The following is a 20,416-nucleotide window of genomic DNA, read 5'->3' on the forward strand; positions in this document are numbered from 1 at the left end:
GAGTGCTTCACACTTGAGGAGCAACTGCTAAGGATCTCTGATCGTTGTCTCCGAATTATTTTAAAAGGTTAGATTCGATCCCTCGAATTTTTATTCACGATTTATATGCTTTTATTTGGATTTTGTGTGTGTAAAAGTGTTTTTTCCACGCCCCGCTGCGTTTAAAAATCCAACAGGTGTAGCATGTTTCAGCAACTCCGTAATCTCCTTTAATCTCCCCGACTCCCGTCGGGGTTGGGAACTTAATCTTGAAATGGGAGATTGAAGTTATTGCTTGCATCATTGTTAGAGCTGATCTGCCGATGATTCCGTTGTATGAGGAAGGAGCGTTGATCACATAAAATTTGATGACATGAGTCACTTGGTTAGGAGCAGATCCAAAGATGACTGACAGATACAAAGTTCCTTGGATCGGGATTAAGTTGTGGCCGAAGCCATAGAGTGGGTCTTCTCGACACTCATTTGAGCGGACGCTTCCTAACTGCATTCTATCCACTGTGTGCTTGAAGAGGATATTTACCGAGGAGCCGTTGTCTATGAGCATTCTTCTTACTTCATTATCGAAAATGTCTAGAGTGACAACCAAAACTGCATTATGATGAGGGTTGACTCCTTCGTAGTCCTTGCTGCTGAAGGATATCACCAGGTCTAGGAGTGATTGGATTGAAAGCACTTCTTTGCCGAAGTCCGGGCTCCGGGGTGGGGAGTAGGATCCGCCTAGGACCACATTGACTACATTCTTTCCTTTCTTCTGTGCTTCCCCTCTGCTGTTGTATCGAACTAAGTACTTGTTCATATTCCCCTTCTTCACTTGGTCCTCAATGAAGTACTTGAGTGATAAGCAATTCTCGGTTTTGTGGCCATGGGTCTCGTGATAATCACATTGCCTATTGTAGGGCCTGCTCTCCGGAGGAGTTTGCATTGGCTTCGGAGGATAATAGAAAGGTTTTTCTTTGACTTCTTTCAAGATTTCCTCCCGGGTCATGTTGAGAGGAGTCCAGTCCGGCTCCTGCTTCAGCTCCCGAGCTTGCTTCACAGGTCCTGGGTCGTTGTTCGATTCCTGCTTAGGACCAAGTCTTTGGAAAATCGGGTTTGCTTATCTTTCTTGGCTTTGGTTGCTTTACTTGAATTTCTTGTCCTGATGGTAACCCCCTTTCGGTCGGTCATCAGTGTTTTTACTCCTGGACCCCCCATTCCGGGTCATTCTCATTGCCTGGAGCACATCTGTTTCCTTAATGAATCTGGCGGCCATGGAATAAGCTGCTGCCAGATTTTGCGGCTCCTTATTTATTAGCTCCACAATATACCTTTCGTTGTGCTCTGGGTCCAGGTTTCTTCTAAAAATGCTTAAAGCTTCCCTCTCATCTAAACTCGAGACTTTATTGATTGCTTCCTGGAACCGGCGCATGTATGCAGAGAGGGACTCGCTGTCATGCTGCCGGATTGTCTTCAGGTGACACATGTGCATTTCGTGCGTTTTGTTTGCCCGAAATCTCCGAAGGAAAGAGGCTCGAAATTCCTTCCAGGAGTGGATGCTGCGGGAGGGGATTCTGCTGAACCATCTCTGGGCCCCTCCCTTAAGTGTTGAAGCGAAGAACCTTAATTTCGTCAAGTCGTTGTAGTAATATATCTGCGCTATCTGTTCAAAGTAGTTAAGGTGCTCCTCCGGGTCTCCTAGACCATCAAAGGAGTCAAAGTTGTAATGTTTCAAGTCCCGCTGCCGGGGGATAGCTTCTAAGGAGTGGCTGAAAGGAGTGAGTGTTTCTCCAATCTCCACTCCTGAGTCTCTGTCCATCTTCCTCTGCAATTCATAGATCATGTCTTTTAGGTCCTTTTGCTTCTCTTCTTCTTCATCATCAGAAATCAGCTCCGGAGTAGGGTCTCTCCGGGTTCTCTTGCTCCTAGACTTGGCCAACAGCTTCTCTTCTTCTAATTGCATTCTCTTTTGGATCTTTAGCTCGAGTTTTGCTTCTTCTTCTTTCCTGATTTGCTCCCGGACTTCTTCCAACTTTCTCTGTTTAGCAGCTTCTGTTTCTTTCTTGCCTTGATCTTTTTTGCTTTTCTTTCCCTTGGCTCCAATGCGGTCGAACACAGACCTCTTTGATTGCTGGGAGTCCCCGGACTCCTCCGGTTCCTCCTCTAGTTCTGCCTCTTCTTGGAGCCGGGTCTGCTCCTGTCTGTATAGTCTGATTGCTTCTGCTAGTTCATCGCTTGTGAGGTTAACCATGTGCTCTTCGGCTACAGGGACATTGGTGTACTTGTACTGATTGAGCTCTATGAGGGTCCTGGCATCCCTGGTATTTACAATTCTCTCCATTACGGGAGTGTGTAGTGGTTGTTCCTGGAATGTTTCTCTCTCGGCTCCTGGGTCAAGAGCCTGGGAGTGGTCCGGCTCCTGGACCTGAACACTAGCAGATGGTCTTCCAGATGTATTCTTCCCTGGTCTTGCCATTTCTCAACAATACCAACAACAAACAACAACAATATGCCACAGAGAATATCGGTCTATGGTTGCTTTATGAAATTTGCAAAAAATACCCAGAATAATAACAAAAACTAACAAATAGCTTTCTGGGAGCAGCTCAAACAATTTTATGGGACTGTTCAACGATGAAGTACAACGCAAATGCTATATTCAAACTAGAACGATAACGATTAAAACTAATGATAGCTCACACAAACATGACTTAAATCAACAAAACGGGCTCACACAAACATGGCTTAAAGTAACGAGCACACACAAACGTGGCTAAAATAAACAACATTCATGCTTATGGAAAAGGTTGGTTGTTTGAGTTCTTACAAGTTTGAATAAATGGACTCTTGAAGAGTTTGTTGATGAAGATGAATCCAGGGGCACCGAGACCCAAGGATGGAGCGACCCCTCCTTCTAGCGCCAAATGATAACTCCTGGTGGCGGGGCTGCTCCTTCGACGACGTCCTGGATCCTTCTCCGCTGTAGAGGTGTAGCTGTGGTTGGGTTCCTACAAAACAACACCGGAAGGGGGGTTGGAGTCCCGCGGCGCCTCCGGCGTGAGAGTAAGAACTAGCTTTTTGGGAAGATGAATATGAATGCAGGGTGGCTGTGCGTGTATCTGAGTGTGAAAGAATGATTAACCCCAAAACCTCACCTTCTTGGGCTATTTATAGCTCAAGGGTAGGGTTTTGGGGTTGGTACCTTTGAATCGTAGCCATTGGTTCTGGGAGCGGAGGGCACCTGGCTGGAGTGGATGCTTTACACGTGTCAGCGCGGGACTGGTCGAGGAATGTTCTGAGGATCCTCTGACACGTGCCCTGATTATTCCCACGATTGATGTGTGACGGTTGTTCCCGTCACGTGCTTGGGCCAACGTTTCACGTGTCGGGGTTTGTCAAGGTTCCGCTTGCGGGACTGAGCTGGTCAGGAGTGGTAGTGTGCGGGACTACTCCTTCCAGGAGCTGCGTGGAGTTAGGAGCTTAGGAGTAGGTATCCCAGGAGCTGTATGGAGTTAGGAGCTTAGGAGTAATCCTCCCAGGAGCTGTATGGAGTTGAAGGCCTAGGAGTAGTCCTCCCAGGAGCCATATGGAGTTAGGAGCTTAGGAGTAGGTCTCGCAGGAGCTGTATAGAGTTAGGAGCTTAGGAGTAATCCTCCCAGGAGCTGTATGGAGTTGAAGGCCTAGGAGTAGTCCTCCCAGGAGCCATATGGAGTTAGGAGCTTAGGAGTAGGTCTCCCAGGAGCTGTATGGAGTTAGGAGTTTAGGAGTAATCCTCCCAGGAGCTGTATGGAGTTGAAGGCCTAGGAGTAGTCCTCCCAGGAGCCATATGGAGTTAGGAGCTTAGGAGTAGTCCTCCCAGGAGCTGTATGGAGTTGAAGGCCTAGGAGTAGTCCTCCCAGGAGCTGTATGGAGTTGAAGGCCTAGGAGTAGTCCTCCCAGGAGCCATATGGACTATCACTTATAAATAATAGTCTAATGAAAAAAAATCTAAATGAATGAACATCTCCCACCTAGGTGCTCAGGATTGGTTCCACTGTTGCTCATGTTCAAGGACGGAGGCAAGGGGTGGCAAGCGGGTGTTGGAACCACCAGGAATTTCCCGAATAGTCATGAAATTATGGGAAATAATTTCATATTTATATATTTAGTATAAAATTTTTCTTATTTTTAATTTTCGCCCCCTAAAAATATATGAATTTTACGAATCTAGTACTAATATTAATGATGTTTACAATAATTATTAATTTTAATACACGAATATTTATACATTTAAATTGTTAAAAATATTTTTTATAAATTAATTTAATATATAAGAAATTAAAAAATATATCAATTGCTTCCAAAAAAATTTCGCCACCCAAACTCCGATTTATGACTCCGTCCGTGCTCATGTTAGCTTGTTTAGTGCAAGTTTAGGATGTTAATCCTGTAGTCCTAACAATCTTTAAGACATAACTTTAGTTCTTTGAATAAATTAAGAAAGAATCACATTTTTATAATATTTGTACTTCGATCCATTTTGTTAACTAAAAATTGAATTAAATACAAAGAAAATGTAGAATGTTGGCCAATTTGTCACACAACTGTAAATACAGTTTCTCATTTATTTTTTAACCAAATTTATAAATACAGTTAAATATCTTTAAATTAATAATTTCGGAGTACAAATATTCATATTATGAATATTTTAGGAAGTAAAATCATTTGTTTTGGAATGAAAGTTTTGAAATAAAAATTTGTTAAATTTATATTTATTAACATATTTTTAAAATTTCGAAAACAAAATTATGAATACAAGTAAAACTATTTACTTACCCTCCATTTATTTTCCGTTTTTTATAAAATCAGTGAGCAGGAGGTTAGTCCCCTTTTCTTTTAGAATTCTGCAATCTCATATTATGTAGCAGGTATTCTCTCTCTCCAATCTCCACTCGCAAATGTTATATTGTTAAGTAATAATTTATAAAATACAAGTTAAGATAAGAATCTTTTATTGTTTTGGTCTCTTTAGTTCACTTCCAATGTTTCAGGGTTCAAATAGCAAGCAGACCCCTCACTAGCCAAACACAAATGGAGGTCGTTTATTTCAGAAGTCGGTATAATACGGGTATGAGTTTGAAATTAGAAATCGGGTTAGGCTGAAATGGGGACGAGAAATGATTCCTAATATTATGTGTTTGGTTCAGTGCTAGAATGAATCTGTTTTATTTCAAATATAATCGACATTTCAATTTTGATTCTAATATTATGTGCCTGTATACATTGTACATTGAAATTAAATTCTTACATAATTAAAAATAAAAATTTACTTAAAAATTATATGATTAGTAAAATATAATTTAACCAATTAAATAATAAATTAATAATTTTTAATAAATTAAATCTTACAAATTGGCATTAGATAAATATTATTATAATTTTATTTAAAATTAAATATTATATCAAATTTAAAATATGTGTACATAAATTGTATTTAATCTTAGAAATAAATTTGAATAATAATAGTAAATCTGATATCTCATACCCCTTTTCTATGGTTACTTCTCCCCTAAGGTATCAAATCTGATTTTAAGTGGGTTTCGGTTATGAGTTTCAGCGAATACAAATCATGAACCAAACATCAGATATGAGTTTAGAATGAACAAAACCCATACCGGATACCCAAATTTCCTGAACCAAACTACCCCTATAACTGCTAAATATGCTGGAATTTTCTAGAATTAGACATGTTTCTTATTTATCCGTAAGCTGCTGGTGTTTCTGATATTGCAAAATTGTTAGGATCAGCTCATCTATTGTTTTTTAAGCAATAGTGAGGCCTTTGGGAGTTAGCAGGATTCCAAACTGAATTTGGGGTCGTGTATAAATAATAATATAAATATTTGCTGTTGGCGGGGTTCGATCATGAGAATTTTAGTAGTGTATAAATAATAATATAAATATTTGTTATTGTCGGCCGGGTTTGAATCTGAGAGCTTGATTAGTGTGCATTCTTTTAGTATTTAAATCTAACGGTCCTAATCACTTGATTAAACAGATCTGACGGTTATAAATGGGGATAACCAAACTAACCAAAAAAAATATACCAAATTATACCTCATTCCGAGTATTATAATATAGTATAGATATAATAAACATTATGACTTCTTATCCAAAATTTTATCACTGCGGTTAAAAAAATCTCAACCATTAATCATATATATTTTAAAAAAGATGATATTGTATATATTAGAATAAGTGATACAATAATATCCTAATTCAATTATAGATAGGGTAGGAAACAATTACATTATTTTACTATTATTTAAACTAGCATTTTACCGTGATACGCCTAACCACGACTGAACTACAATTATCAATTGTCTTTGCAAATGATAAGGATTTGGAAGTTAGTCTCGAGATATTTTTCGTGAAATTATGAAAAAATCTTGTAAAAAACTCAATCTTCACATTTATTTACTATCTTTTTGTTTTATTTTAAAATTAAGAAATTAAATATTTAGATATTTAATAAAATAAACACATAAATCAATGACTACTTTTAACTTTTCTTAAACTCTACATCTAAATCTTTAAATTCACATTAATAGAAAACAATATTATTAATATTAGAAAATTTATGAAAAATACTAAAATACGGTATTTTTTTCATTATTACACTTTCTCTACCTTATTTTTCAACAATATGATCCTCCGCCTTTTCTCTTATTCTCCACGCCCATGGTGTCTCTATCATCCTTGACCATTATGATCATCTTTCATCATTTACAATTTAATATGCTACTTATTTTGCTTTTTGATTGATTAATGAATCATGAAATTGTTTTTTGGTTAATTTAATTCACCTATTTTTGTTGATATTAACAGTTTGACAAAATGTTATCATAAAGAAATATAATTTATTTTTTATTGATTCAGATTTCTTAGATATCGGATGGACATTAATTTTATTTGTAACATGTGCAACCAAAATCAAATCAAAAAATAATGTAAAAAATGCGAGTAAATAAACCCCAAAATTAACATTCATAACAACAATTATCACTACAAGAAAACAAGGTTAAATACAACTGATTTAAATTCGACCGGGGTTAAATTCGACTGCTGGCGGTCAAATCCCTTAGACACGGCTATATTCGACCGGCCTCGGTCGAATTCGAACGGTCGTATTTAAACGGTCGTATTTACAACCAATTTTAACCGAAAACGGTTGAAATTAAAACGGTCGAAACTATATCGGTCGAATTTAACCCCTAAATTCGACCGAATTTTTTTTCGGTCGAATTTAGCCCTAATAAAAAAGTGGAGGGAATTTTCCAACAAAGTAATTTATTTGGCCCTCCTAAATTCAACCGATTCCAGTCAAATTTTATATTTAAAAATGGCGGGAAATTTACACAGACTTTTTAAATTTTCGAAAAAAGTGAGGGAAATTTCCCGCCCGTTTTGAAAATATATTTCAATGGAATTCGGTTGTATTTAGGATTTTTTAAAATTTATTTTTTTTATTAAAAAAACTTATTTAAATGTTAGTGAATATTTTGAAATTATGAATATGGGAGAGAATAAACGTTATCCAAATAAAAAAATGTAATTCTTGAAAAAATAAATTGTGCGCTAAAAGAATTTTCTAATTTCTTTATTTGATAAAAAATAAAATTGATGCTTGATTTAGGACACAACACTAGTTATATGTACTAGTCAAAATGATGTTTGACTAGTAAAATGGCAATCCAAATAAATTTATTTTGATCTAAAACTTTGGTTATATCACTAATTTATAAATTTATTAAGATCCATATGGTTGGATCATTGAAAAATATTTTTAAATAAATCAAAACGCCAATTCGGGACTAAACACTAGTTAGTTGTACGAGTTAAACTGATGCCTAACTGTTAAAATGGCAACCAAATAAAATTATTTTGATCTGAAAATTTGGTTATATCACCAATATATATATATATATCTGTTGACATCCATATGGTTGGCTCGATAAAAAATATTTTTTAAAAATTCAAAATACCAATTTAGGACCGAACACTAGTTATATGTACTAGTTAAAATGATGTTTGACTGGTAAAATGGCAATCAAAATAAATTTATTTTGATCTGAAACTTTGATTATATCACTAATATATATATTTATTGACATCCATACGGTTGGATCGATGAAAAATATTTTTCAAAAATTCGAAACACCGATTTAGGACCGAACACTAGTTATATGTACTAGTCAAAATGATGTTTGACTGGTAAAATGACAATCCAAATAAACTTATTTTGATCTAAAACTTTAGTTATATCACTAATCAATAAATCTATTAATATCCATACGGTTGGATCAATGAAAAAATATTTTTAAATAAATCGAAACACCACTTCAGGAATAAACACTAATTAGTTGTACTACTCAAACTGATGCCTAGCTGTTAAAATGGCAACCAAATAAAATTATTTTGATATGAAAATTTGGTCTTATCACTAATATATATATCGATTGACATCCATATGTTTGGATCGATGAAAAATATTTTTAAAAAATTCAAAACACCAGTTTAGGACTGAACATTAGTAATCTGTACTAGTCAAACTAATGTTTGACCGGTAAAACGGCAATTCAAATAAATTTATTTTGAACTAAAACTTTGGTTATATTACTAATATATATATATATATATTGACATTCATACAATTGGATCAATAAAATATATTTTTAAAAAACTCGAAACACCAATTCAGGACTAGTTGTACTTGTTAAACTGATGTTTGACTTTTAAAATGGCAAACCAAATAAAATTATTTTGATCTGAAACTTTGGTTATATCTTTAATATATATATATATATATATCTATTAACAACCATACAATTGGATCGATGAAAAATATTTTTGAAAAAATCAAAACACTAATTGAGGACTGAACACTAGCTAGTTTTACTAGTCAAACTGATGCTTGACTTTTAAAATGACAAACCAAATACAATTACTTTGGTCTGAAACTTTGGTTATAAAACTAATATATATATTTATTGACATCCTTACAGTTGGATTGATGAAAAATATTTTTAAAAAAATCGAAACACCAATTCAGGACTAGTTGTACTAGTCAAACTGATGTTTGACTTTTAAAATGGCAACCCAAATAAAATTATTTTGATATGAAACTTTGGTTATATCTTTTATATATATCTAGTGACATACATACGGTTGGATCGATGAAAAATATTTTTAAAAAAATCGAAATACCAATTCAGGACTAAACACTAGGTAGTTGTACTAGTCAAAATATTTTTATATATTATTATATTTACTTAGTTTATTTTTTCATACTATATTTTGAACTTTTTTTAAAGAAAAATATGTGAATGGTAGAGAATAAAATTTATCCAAATATTAAAATTTAGTTCTTGAAAAAATAATTATGTTTTTCGAGATAATGTATTTTAGTTTATTTATAAGTAGTGGGCCAAAGTAATTTTGTGATACATGAAATTAGAAAAAAGTAAACCCAGCCCAAGTTGATCACCCAGAAAAAAACACAGGTGACTAGGGTTTATTTACATACATAAACTAGATGCAGTGCATAAAATTGACCACGGCGGCCAAGTGAGAGGGAGGCGGCTACAGAGCGAGAGAGAGGCTGAGTGAGTGTATCTAATTTGCTACTGCCAAGCTACCATTTATCCCTCACCAACACACGACCAAAAATTACAAACCAGTACCACCCCTCCCCTGCTTCTTTTCAGAAAAAAACAGAGAATATACTCTGAATCGAAGCCATGCTCCCGGTGTTCTTCAAGATAGAGGCCCTGAATCGAAGTGTAACTAGTGTCCGATCAAAATCCCAAAAGGTAAGGTAAAGTAGAAAAGTGAGTACTGAGTAGTAGATAATAAACGGATAAATATGGAAATGGCACCTTTGGAAGTCGTCATCACCATGTTTGAGAAAAGTGGTCGCCTAAAATCTTCTAAGTAATGTCATGTAGCTTTACTGAGATCTGTAAGTGAGAATGAATTGTTTAGTTTTCACTTTTCAGATCTATTTTTTAACCCATTAAGTGTTCAGGTCTTGTGAGCTTTTCAGGTGGTCTTGTTGCTGTAGAACTTATGGCTCAAATTATTATCCAAGACCAAGCTGCTCATCAATGACATATTTCTTTTTATTTCCTGAGATATATTTTTACCAATGTTGCGGTTTTTTTTTCCAGAAAATTATTCCTCATACAGAGGCCGCTTCTGTAAAATCTCAAAATGTGGAGATTGAGGAGGCCATCACTTCCAACCAAGATTGAGAAGTTGGGGGTGCAAGAAGAGCACGTGGTGCAGAATTCTGAAGTTCAGGTTGATGCTTTGGTTGAAGGGACATGTAATGATCAGGTGAGCGCTTCTAGGGCAAATATTTACTCTGGGGTGCGGGGCTATGAAGTTGAAGCAGAGTTTATTGGTCTGCTTGATCAGATTATGAGTAAATACCCACGCACCTTTGAACACCTTACAACCAATAACAAGAAATTTTATAAATTGAAGCTGAACATGTTGTGCAACTGGGTGATTGACTTCACAAAAAAACCTTTGACTGAGGTTGATGCTAAGGTGATTGCTGAGTACAGAGACATATTTGCTGAACTGCAGAAATTGGGATTCAGTATAAGTTGGCTTGTTAATCGTCTACACTACCTGTTACACATTTCCCGGCCCTTACCAGAGCTTAATTCAGTTGGCTGTCATATTGATGACGCTGAAAGTGAATTACAAGATCTACAAATTCATACTGATGACGCCCAAATTAAATTGCAAGATCTATAGACTCTTCATTCTGAGAAGATGCAAGAGATTGAGAAATCTTTTGGAACTACTGGTACAAGTCTTGGGGCTGCCGGAATGTGGGAAAACTCACCGGTTTTTGGAAACTTTCCAAATTCCGGCGATTTTTTTTTTAAAATGGTGTTCTTTAAATTTGACTGAAGGACATCGAATTTAAGATTGTATTTTCGACCATATATGGTTGAATTTAATTATTGGGCGGGACTTTTAAATTTTTTCATAAAATTTAACTATTTGGGCGTGATATTCAATTTTTTTGTCAAAAATCAAATTCGACCGCCCTTGGTCGAATTCTTCCGGTCGAATTTAAACGGTTGTAATTTTCCGGTCGTAATTAGACGGTCGAATTTAGTTAAATACGACCGAACTACTAAATTCGACTCCCTCTATTACAACCGATTCAAAATCGGTCGAATTTAGCTTAATTCAACCGCGCGCGGTCGAATTAAGCTAAATTCGACCGATTTTTTTCGGTCGAATTTAGCCTTTTTTCTTGTAGTGTATTTAAATATAATTATTCGGACATACTTACTATTTTAATAAACATAATTAATATAATAATTAAAATATTAATATGAAAATACGTGATTAGTAAAAAAACTTTAGACTAAGAAATCAAACAAATCACGTTATACAGCAATCCTTATCACATGCATGTATCATGGATATGTTGGTTAGGGTTTTAGCTAATGATTCATTAAACCACTGGGTTGCTAATGGCTACCAATCCTTTATGCCAATACCTACCAGAAGAAATCATACAGCAGATTCTTGTGAAAATACCATGCACAAAATCAATACTAAGATGCACCTTAGTTTGTAAATTATGGTATTTTTTAATCAAATCATCTCGATTTATCAACACTCATCTCTCTAGTCCAAATAACAGAAAGTACTTGTTATGCCAGTCTTACCCTGATGGATATTCTGATTCATTATATTCATTATATTCTGATTTTGAACCGTATGGGAATTGTGTCACATCACCGGTGTTTCCTCGTGGGCTAAAACATAAACATGTTAAGGTGCATGGCTGCTGCAATGGAGTGATTTGCTATACGGAGACTCGTAAAAATCGTGGAATCTATCTCTGGAACCCTTTTGTTAGAAAATTGAAAATCATTCCTATGTTTGTAGAGGAACATTATCGCGAAGGTGTTGAAGAAACTTTTGGATTTTGCTTCGATGAGGAGAAAAGCGATTACCAGGTTCTGAAAATGAATTATACCTCAGTGACATCTTTGGTTGCTGTGTACAGTCTGAGGAGTAATTCTTGGAAAATCATCAGTGATTCTTGTCCAGGTGCCCGGTTTCCGCTAAGGGGGAACAATGTAGTGTATACTAAAGGAACATTGCTCTGGCTGTCAGAGGAAAGTCAGGGCTGCAAGGTTGTTGCATTAAATATGAATAATGCCATGTTTCGAGAGGCTTTAATAAGTTATAATAATTTTCAGCCTTCATTAGGTATATGGGGTTTTGGCAGCTGGTATCTTAAATTGGACGCTAATTTCCTTGTTATCTTGAGCAGAGTTGGTCTTTGTGTTTGTACAGTGAAAGTACATGATGACAGTCTTGAATTGTTATATACAGATGTTGCTGATCAGAGTCTCGGTAATCACTCTTCTCTGTTAGGTCTCAGAAATACCGGTGAAGCTCTCTTTCACACAGTACAAACTTACTCCGTTTCAGCTACCCAAAAAAATGATAGTTTCGTATGATTTTGGTGCCAAACAAATGACAGATTTATTTTCCCCCAGCAAAAGTATTTTCTCTGCCAATTCTTTGGTTGAGACTCTTGTGCTACTAGATGAGAGTGACGAGGAAGTGGTTGGATGGCAGAAAATGGTTAATATTCTTAAAACCTTGTTTCTGAAGATTTCAAACTGTAAGTGGCTAGAAAAAAATTAATTTTGCATGCTTTCGTATAATTCACAAGATTGTAGAACAATATGCCAACCTCAGGAGTTTGGTTCAAAGTTATTAAATGATCTTTGTGAATTGCTAGTTAATGAGATTTCGAAGAAGTATATATGTGTGTGTGTTTACAATAAGCCACCATTCTTAGAGCATTCTGCATTTGCTGTTTTAATAAACACATTTGAATTAAAATCTTCAATTTGCTATTTGAGGGAAATTTTTATGGGAGACCATTTATGTTGTGCAAGACGAACACATAAGGTTGCTAATATAACTCAACTTTAGCTATTCAATTATTTCTTAAATGAAAATAATGTTCTTGCAAAGCTCTGCTCCTATCTCATCTTAGTCTATAACTCTATCTGTAACTTGGTTAAGCAGAGGACTTTGCCTTGAAAATTATTGAGATACCTTGGTCTTTGGAGCACAACATGTTGATTAAGGTACTTGTTCTATCTGGTCTGATTGAACCAAATGTGGAGCTGTTTGTCTTAAGCTGACTCTAGGCGAGTCAGCAAATCCGCATAGTTAGCTTAAAAGTACTTGTCAAATGACTTCTAACTTGTATGCCTGATGAAAGGTCTGTCAAAACTGTATTTTTACAGATTAATCTTGCGTAAGACCACAATGTCGAAATAGGCCAGTCTTTGCAATAATCAATTGGGAGGGTTTGTCATTGTGAGTATTGATAGTAACAGATTGAGGCTCCGTTTGGGAGTGTTGTTAAAAACTGGCGTGCTGTGAGAACAAGAAAAACTGGTGTTGCATATCAGTAGTATGCTTGTTGTATATGTAAACTAGTCATCACATGTGATCACATAGTTTAATGATTTTTCTAGTGCAAGAACACTTTGTCCAGACTTTAAATAGACAGAGATGAGAGATCTGCCCTCGTGCGGCTCACACGCTGATTCATTCTGTTTGTTTGTTCTCATTGCTTTTCCACCCCACCCCTCGTGCACTTCTGTTCTCTAGCTTTGATCTTTGACTGCAATCTCTCAGTCACACATAAACACGCCTTTTCAATACACAATTCAGCATTTAATCCTGTAGGAGAACATGGTGTAGTTGAAATAATAAGTTTTGCATTCTATAATTTATATTGGGGGCTGACCAGGGGCATACGATTGTTGCTAACACGTAGAAAGTTTTTGGTGTGCATATACGGGGGCCGATCTTTATACAGTTTCCACGGTACGGTATGCTCCTAACGATTGATTTGTTGTAAAACCTTAGAGAAAAAAGACACCTACATTTTTTTTGCAGAGAACTTATACTGCTATTTTTCTTATTATTTCTTTTTTTTTAAAACTCAAGGTAAACTAGCCATTATATAGACTTTACAAACATATTAAAACTAACTATTACTAAAACTAACCACTACTAATTAATGGGTAAATTACATGTTCATAATTTACTCCACTACCCCACTACTAAGCAATTCTAAAATAATATTTTTCTCTAATAATTAATTTATTGCTAAATATATAATAATTAAATAAACAAATAATTAATAACTAAATTTAAGATTATTCCAACATTCACCCCCATAATCTTAAATTTACGAAGCACTTTCTCTTCGCATGTGATGCACTTCTCACCACCATCAATTTTGATGCACTATCTCATCAAAAACACTTTGGAGCACTTTCTCTCCACAACTCTAAAGGAGTGGTTCTCCCTCGATCAATTGTGTCATCCTTTCTTCATCATTCTGAAATCTACAATTCTTTGCCAGATTCCCATATTTTTTACATTTGTAGCATTGTGGCTTTCCTTTGTACCAGCAGTCTTTTTTTTCATGTCCCATCTTATGACAATGGTTGCATTGAACTTTGTTACCTGTGCCTTTTGAGGATGAAGCTTTAGCTAATAGCAGTCCCTCATTTTTTCCTCCAATTTCTTCCTCCCTCATTGATCTTCCTTGAATAATGGAATAGAGACGGAGAAATTATTTGATGCCATGGAAAATATTAAGGATAATATATATATGTATATGTGTATTTTTATAAGAGTTTTATAAGCCTTGGATCATATGGCTCTGATACCAATGTTGAAAAAACTTAGAGGAAAAAAGAAGACACCTACATTTTGCAGAGAACTTGTACTGCTATTTTTCTTGTTATTTCTTTTTTTTCTTCTTCTTCTCAAGGTAAACTAGCCATTATATAGGCTTTACAAACATATTAAAACTAACTATTACTAAAACTAACCACTACTAATTAATGGGTAAATTACATGTCCATAATTTACTCCATAACTCCACTACCCCACTACTAAACAATTCTAAAATAATATTTTTCTCTAATAATTAATTTATTGCTAAATATCTAATAATTAAATAAACAAATAATTAATAACTAAATTTAAGATTATTCCAACATGATTAGCCCTGACCATCCTATATAGAACTTCAATCTTCCTTTTTTGACAAGTATAGACCATCAATCTTAAGAGAGACATATACTTTTATATTTTGAAAATTTTAAATAAAGTTTCATCAGTAATTTAAAAATAGAAAGCCGTGTATTCATTTCTTAATGACGCGGTTTTCGGCTAATGGATTCATATGGGAAGCAGTCGAGCCTTTGCACATGACTGCATTTCTTAATCCCTTCTGCATGATCATGATATACAATTTCATACTATATTATGTGTACAGAGAAAAGTTATATGAAAACCACTTTTTTAATGAAGATCTAAGAGACCACCTTTGTTTTGCAATGAAAACACTATGAAAATATATTATTTTATGAAATATGTTTTACGAATATCACTATTTTATTAAAATTGTTGAAGATCTGCAATTTGAACAAATATTCTGCAAACTAAACATGTTTAAACATTTTGTACTGTTCTACATGTTGTACATGTATGATATTCAAGATTTTGAATAAAATAAATATTTTGCAATGGTTTTATGCAAGATTTTAGTTGCAGAACATAAGTCGTCTCCGTGGTCTCCGTAGAACTTGACTCTACATGTACAATACATCATACATTCTTTTATTATCGAGGTTTAGTCCTATTGGCTTCATTGTTTTGCACCTCTTACTTTGGGTCTTGTTGTGTTTAAATGATTACTGACTATCAATCCAAATGATTACTTGTTTCCTTGAATATTTTTGATCAAGTTTACTGGTCCTTGATACTAACACTGCACTCTCTGTTCTTGTTGAGGGCTTTGATTCTTCAAATATCAGCATTAGCTGTACAAATCCATTTTTTTGAACACAAATAATATACTCCATACATGGTTTCCTCAAAAATAGCAACAAAGTGATTTATTTATTAATTACTTTGTGATATTAAATACTTAGTGCTTCATGAGTTGGTATTTGTCTGTCAGTGACAAAAACCAGAATATCAGCTGCAGGGGAGTAAAACTAGGCTGAGTTTCTATCAGAATTTTCATTTACTAAGTGATCTTGATTGGCAATGGCTTCTTTCATGGCGCCTTCCGGGTTGAGAGGGAAAAATCAATACCGAGAAAACTAATCGTATTCTGACACCTACATACTTAATTATCGCGTTAAATATTATCCGGTTAAGACCTTCCTCAAACACGTCAAAGACAAAACTTAAAGACTTTAAGTCATGGAATAACATTAACAAAAAAGTTACTAGATAGGTGGGTGGTAAATTCAAAATATTTAGTTTGGAGCGGGAATCGTAGGGGAAAGATTGAGTTTGGGGCATCAAAATGATTGCAATTCGAGAAATAGAAGGGACTTACGACAACTACTTTTGGCATTTTTTACGGAATAGCTAAATTCCATGTGAAGAAAAATCATGGGCGGAGGTATTGTCTCGCTTACTTTTACTTACTTTTATATATCATTGTTTATCATTTTCTACTTAGGACACACATATTTGCGCACACATAAGCCGAAGGTCTTTTGAGAAAACAACCTCTTCTTCTTTGAAATGAAGGTAAGGCTCCGTACGCTATATTCTTTTCATACCCTTCCCAGACACTACCATAGGCGATATTACCGGGTACGACGATGATGAAGAAAAAAGTTACTAGAGAAAATATGCTTACCATTAATAAAAAAGATGTACTGATTATTTGTATGCACACAACTCAGTTCGAGTCAATTGCCAAATTGTAGAGACTAGCCAGCTGAATCTAGCTTGATGCACGCATGCATATGTATTGTTACACATGATCAAGGGATAGAAAACAAGGAAAATAGAACTCAGGAATAAAAAAAAATTAAGGTCGGCAGCTTCTTCAAGAATTAACGGTGCATTAGTGGCTTAGAATTAGAGAGAGCTCTTAAGCCAAGGTGATAATAATTTGTTTTAATGGGCGACACAGAAACAGCGCCCACGTTCTCCTCATATCTTACTCCCTCCCTCCCTTTCTCTGTCTTTTTTAAAAAGTAGATATAAGGGGGTCTGGTCAAGCGATTATTGCAACATATCATATCGCATAAAAAGTAGACGGAAAGGGAAAGAAATAAGGGGGGTCTGGTCAAGTGATTGTTGCAACATATCATATTGTGCAGTGTTAGGTGTACAACAGGGTTTTTGATATGCATATATGGAGCGTCCATCTTTATAAGTACCATATAAAAATTTTCGCAGTATAATATACTGCTAACAATCATCTGCTCTGGACCATCTCCATTAAGCAAAATGTTGTTTATGTAGTGTCAAAGAGATAAATATATAGCCTTGCTTCTCTTGTGATCCTCTATATATACAGACTTCATCCAATACCTTACTTCCTCTCTTTTCTAGTTACAGCCTTTCATATATCCTCTTCCTGTTACGTTTGCTCTTACATACATACGATCATGGTACGTACTTAACTTCTCTACTTCATATTTTTTCTTGGATGTTCAATTCTTTAGATGCCTGAAATATGTATATTAATATGTGCATACTAGCAATTGATGATTGGGATATGTTTTGGTGTTTGTAAATCAGGGAATTGAGAAGGCAGCTTGGTTGCAGTCACTTTGCACTGATAAGTTCTTTAAGGCATGCTCAATTCATGAAATGGCCAAGAAAAACGAGAAAAATATATGCTGTTTGGATTGCTGCACCAGCATTTGCCCACACTGTGTTCATTCCCATCGTTTCCATAGGCTTCTTCAAGTACGTCGTTATGTTTATCACGATGTTGTCAGATTGGATGACCTCGAGAAAATCTTTGATTGCTCCAATGTTCAGGTAATACATCTAGTTTTGAATGCACAATTTTGATTATATGAATTCTATGGATATTGTATGCACAATTTTGTACTAGTATGGGTAGTTAATTAGCTGTAATACATGATATTATTGATCAGGCATACACGATCAATGCTGCAAAAGTTGTGTTCATCAGGAAAAGACCCCAGAACAGGCATTTTAAAGGCTCCGGGAATTACTGCACTTCCTGTGATAGAAGCCTCCAAGAACCATTTTACCATTGCTCCCTTGGCTGCAAGGTAATTCCATCGATAAATCTCTTCAATTTTATGATCCGTATCTTTCATGCATCTCCAGTTTCTAGGGATATAATTCGGTCTGAGCCTAGCCAGGTAGCTGATAGTCGAGTTCTAGTATTTCCATGCTAAATGACACCTGATTATTAACATTTGATCCTGGATCATGTCACGTTTATGATCTATTAAGCATTGATACATTGATAATCCAACATGTGTGATTTACCACAAAGGATCATATAATATCAAATCTGAAGAAGATCTGCATTTTATGCATTGTAGAATTTCTGCTAGTGGCTTAATCAATGCATGCTTTGAAACCTATGTACAGGTAGAATTTGTGCTAAAACACTACAGAGACCTGTCACCATTCCTGCGAAAATGCAAGACACTAAAACTAGGTCCAGACTTCTTCATCCCACAAGACATTGGAGACTATAACTGCACTGATCAGGAAGCGACGAACGAGTCACCTCATTCGACAATTGTTGATTCAGATGAACAGCCAATGAGCTACACCTATAACGACTCATCCGGCTCCTCGGGCTCTGACAACATGAGCAGCAGCAGCATGTTGTGCACCGAGTTTGTTAGAAAGAAGAGAAGTGGAGTTGTTTATTTTACTGCAATGAATAATAATATCAGATCAACTAATAATAACAACAACAAGCTTGGTTCAGAAGAAGACATTGCCACAAGCATGAGTAGAAGAAAAGGCATCCCCCAAAGATCTCCAATGTGTTAATCAAAACTGTTTAATCTTTTTTTGGGAACATTTTAATAATAATTTGATAATCTTGGTTCAAAGTTTGACTAGCTCTTGGAACTACTTTAACTAATCTTTGTCTGTGTTAGAGTTAATTAATTACTTGGTCGGGGGGTTTGTCTTAATGGTATCACGTGATTCCCAGTTCCAAGTAATGGTGTTGTACATTATAATTAGTTTATTTCATGGGTTAGAGGGCTTTCTTGTTCTATTCATAACCTTTCTCGATGCATATATGAATCCTGTTCCCAATACACTGTTTACTAAGGCGTTAAATATCAAAGTGGTAAAGCCGTATATCATTTTTGTTATTGATTTAAATAAAATATTATTTAAATCACCGAAATTATATTAAATATTATGGTTTTTATAAGGTATGTCCATGATACATGTTAAACGCAAAAAATTTATAAACTTAACTTGTTTTGATTGGCTTTATAATGATGGACCTTATTAAATTTAAAACAACCACACCAGTTAAAATGCACAAAAATTATAAATTTTAGTGTTTAGAATGTGACAACCCTAAATATTAATATGATAGCTCCAACTACATGTTAGAAAAGTTAAAGTAATATATTATTGAATTTCACACATTTATACCGAATATTATCGCTACCAAATTAAAAGTTATTAATTTTAGTATTTAAGATAATATATCTAGATTTTATAAAGTCTATATACTAATTATTTTTATTTAAATTTATGAAATAACTTTAAATTCAAAAATAAATAGTAGATAATTTTTTTAAAATCTAAATATATTATCTGCATTCATATTCGAGAAAAAACGGATATTATCCATATTCGAAATAAAGCAGATATTATTCGTATCCGAATACGAAATTAAATACATATATGATATTTAAATTATATAAATATATAATTTAAAATTTATTCTATTAGTTTATAGTGTTTGTATGTATTAAATAATACATATATACAAATTTTACATGATTATACACATACTTTATACATATATCAATATATGGTTTGAGTTTAATCGTAAAAAATGTTCCAAAATCATTGTGAATATGATATGGTCATCCAAAAAATTCAAAAAATCCGATATCCGTCCGAAATATCCGCATTCATATTCGAGAAAAAACGGATATTATCCGTATTCGAAATAAAATGGGTATTATTCGTATTCGAATCCGACGATTACATATGCAGATACGAATATAGACATATCCGTATCTCAATTATCCGTTTGATAACCGTAATTCGAATGATACTCCGTTAATATTGATAACTAAAGTGATATACACGTTCACTTGAGTGACAACTTTAATATTTAATCCTTTTCTTAATTCACTTTTGCTTAAAAAGTTGCCTTCATGCAATGTATACATACGTACTTATAGATACTTTCTTTATCTCACTTATTTTTTTTATGGGTTTTTTCCTTTATGTTTGACACTTATTTTAAGGTTACTACCAAATAGCTGCATAATTTATTTTTGAATTTTTTTATAAAAATTTAAACATT

General features: G+C 34.6%; 3 protein-coding genes and 1 long non-coding RNA gene across 5 annotated transcripts; 3 read left to right on the plus strand and 1 right to left on the minus strand.

Moving 5' to 3' along the window:
• Positions 1-1,120: 1,120 nt before the first annotated feature.
• LOC141715209 (uncharacterized) lies at positions 1,121-1,819 on the minus strand. Its single transcript, XM_074518687.1, has one exon. The coding sequence runs from the start codon at positions 1,817-1,819 to the stop codon at positions 1,121-1,123; it is 699 nt and encodes a 232-aa protein (XP_074374788.1).
• A 7,635-nt stretch (positions 1,820-9,454) lies between these two features.
• On the plus strand, positions 9,455-11,035 carry LOC141713620 (uncharacterized). Of its 2 annotated transcripts, none has more exons than XR_012571998.1 (2): positions 9,455-9,976; positions 10,185-11,035. It is a non-coding gene; the product is annotated as an uncharacterized LOC141713620 (long non-coding RNA). The 2 variants fall into 2 exon arrangements; XR_012571999.1 differs by having other exon boundaries at positions 9,455-9,827.
• Positions 11,036-11,516: 481 nt separating this feature from the next.
• Positions 11,517-12,518, plus strand: LOC141715210 (F-box/kelch-repeat protein At3g23880-like). The gene has a single exon (XM_074518688.1). It carries the CDS (start codon positions 11,517-11,519, stop codon positions 12,516-12,518), a length of 1,002 nt encoding a protein of 333 aa, XP_074374789.1.
• Positions 12,519-17,458: 4,940 nt separating this feature from the next.
• LOC141711150 (protein RGF1 INDUCIBLE TRANSCRIPTION FACTOR 1) lies at positions 17,459-19,063 on the plus strand. Its single transcript, XM_074513579.1, has 4 exons — positions 17,459-17,525; positions 17,656-17,901; positions 18,021-18,161; positions 18,490-19,063. Exons 1-4 carry the CDS (start codon positions 17,523-17,525, stop codon positions 18,901-18,903), a joined length of 804 nt encoding a protein of 267 aa, XP_074369680.1. The 5' UTR covers positions 17,459-17,522; the 3' UTR covers positions 18,904-19,063.
• Positions 19,064-20,416: the final 1,353 nt, after the last annotated feature.

Source organism: Apium graveolens, chromosome 3 (assembly GCF_009905375.1).
Source record: "Apium graveolens cultivar Ventura chromosome 3, ASM990537v1, whole genome shotgun sequence".
Taxonomy (NCBI): domain Eukaryota; kingdom Viridiplantae; phylum Streptophyta; class Magnoliopsida; order Apiales; family Apiaceae; genus Apium; species Apium graveolens.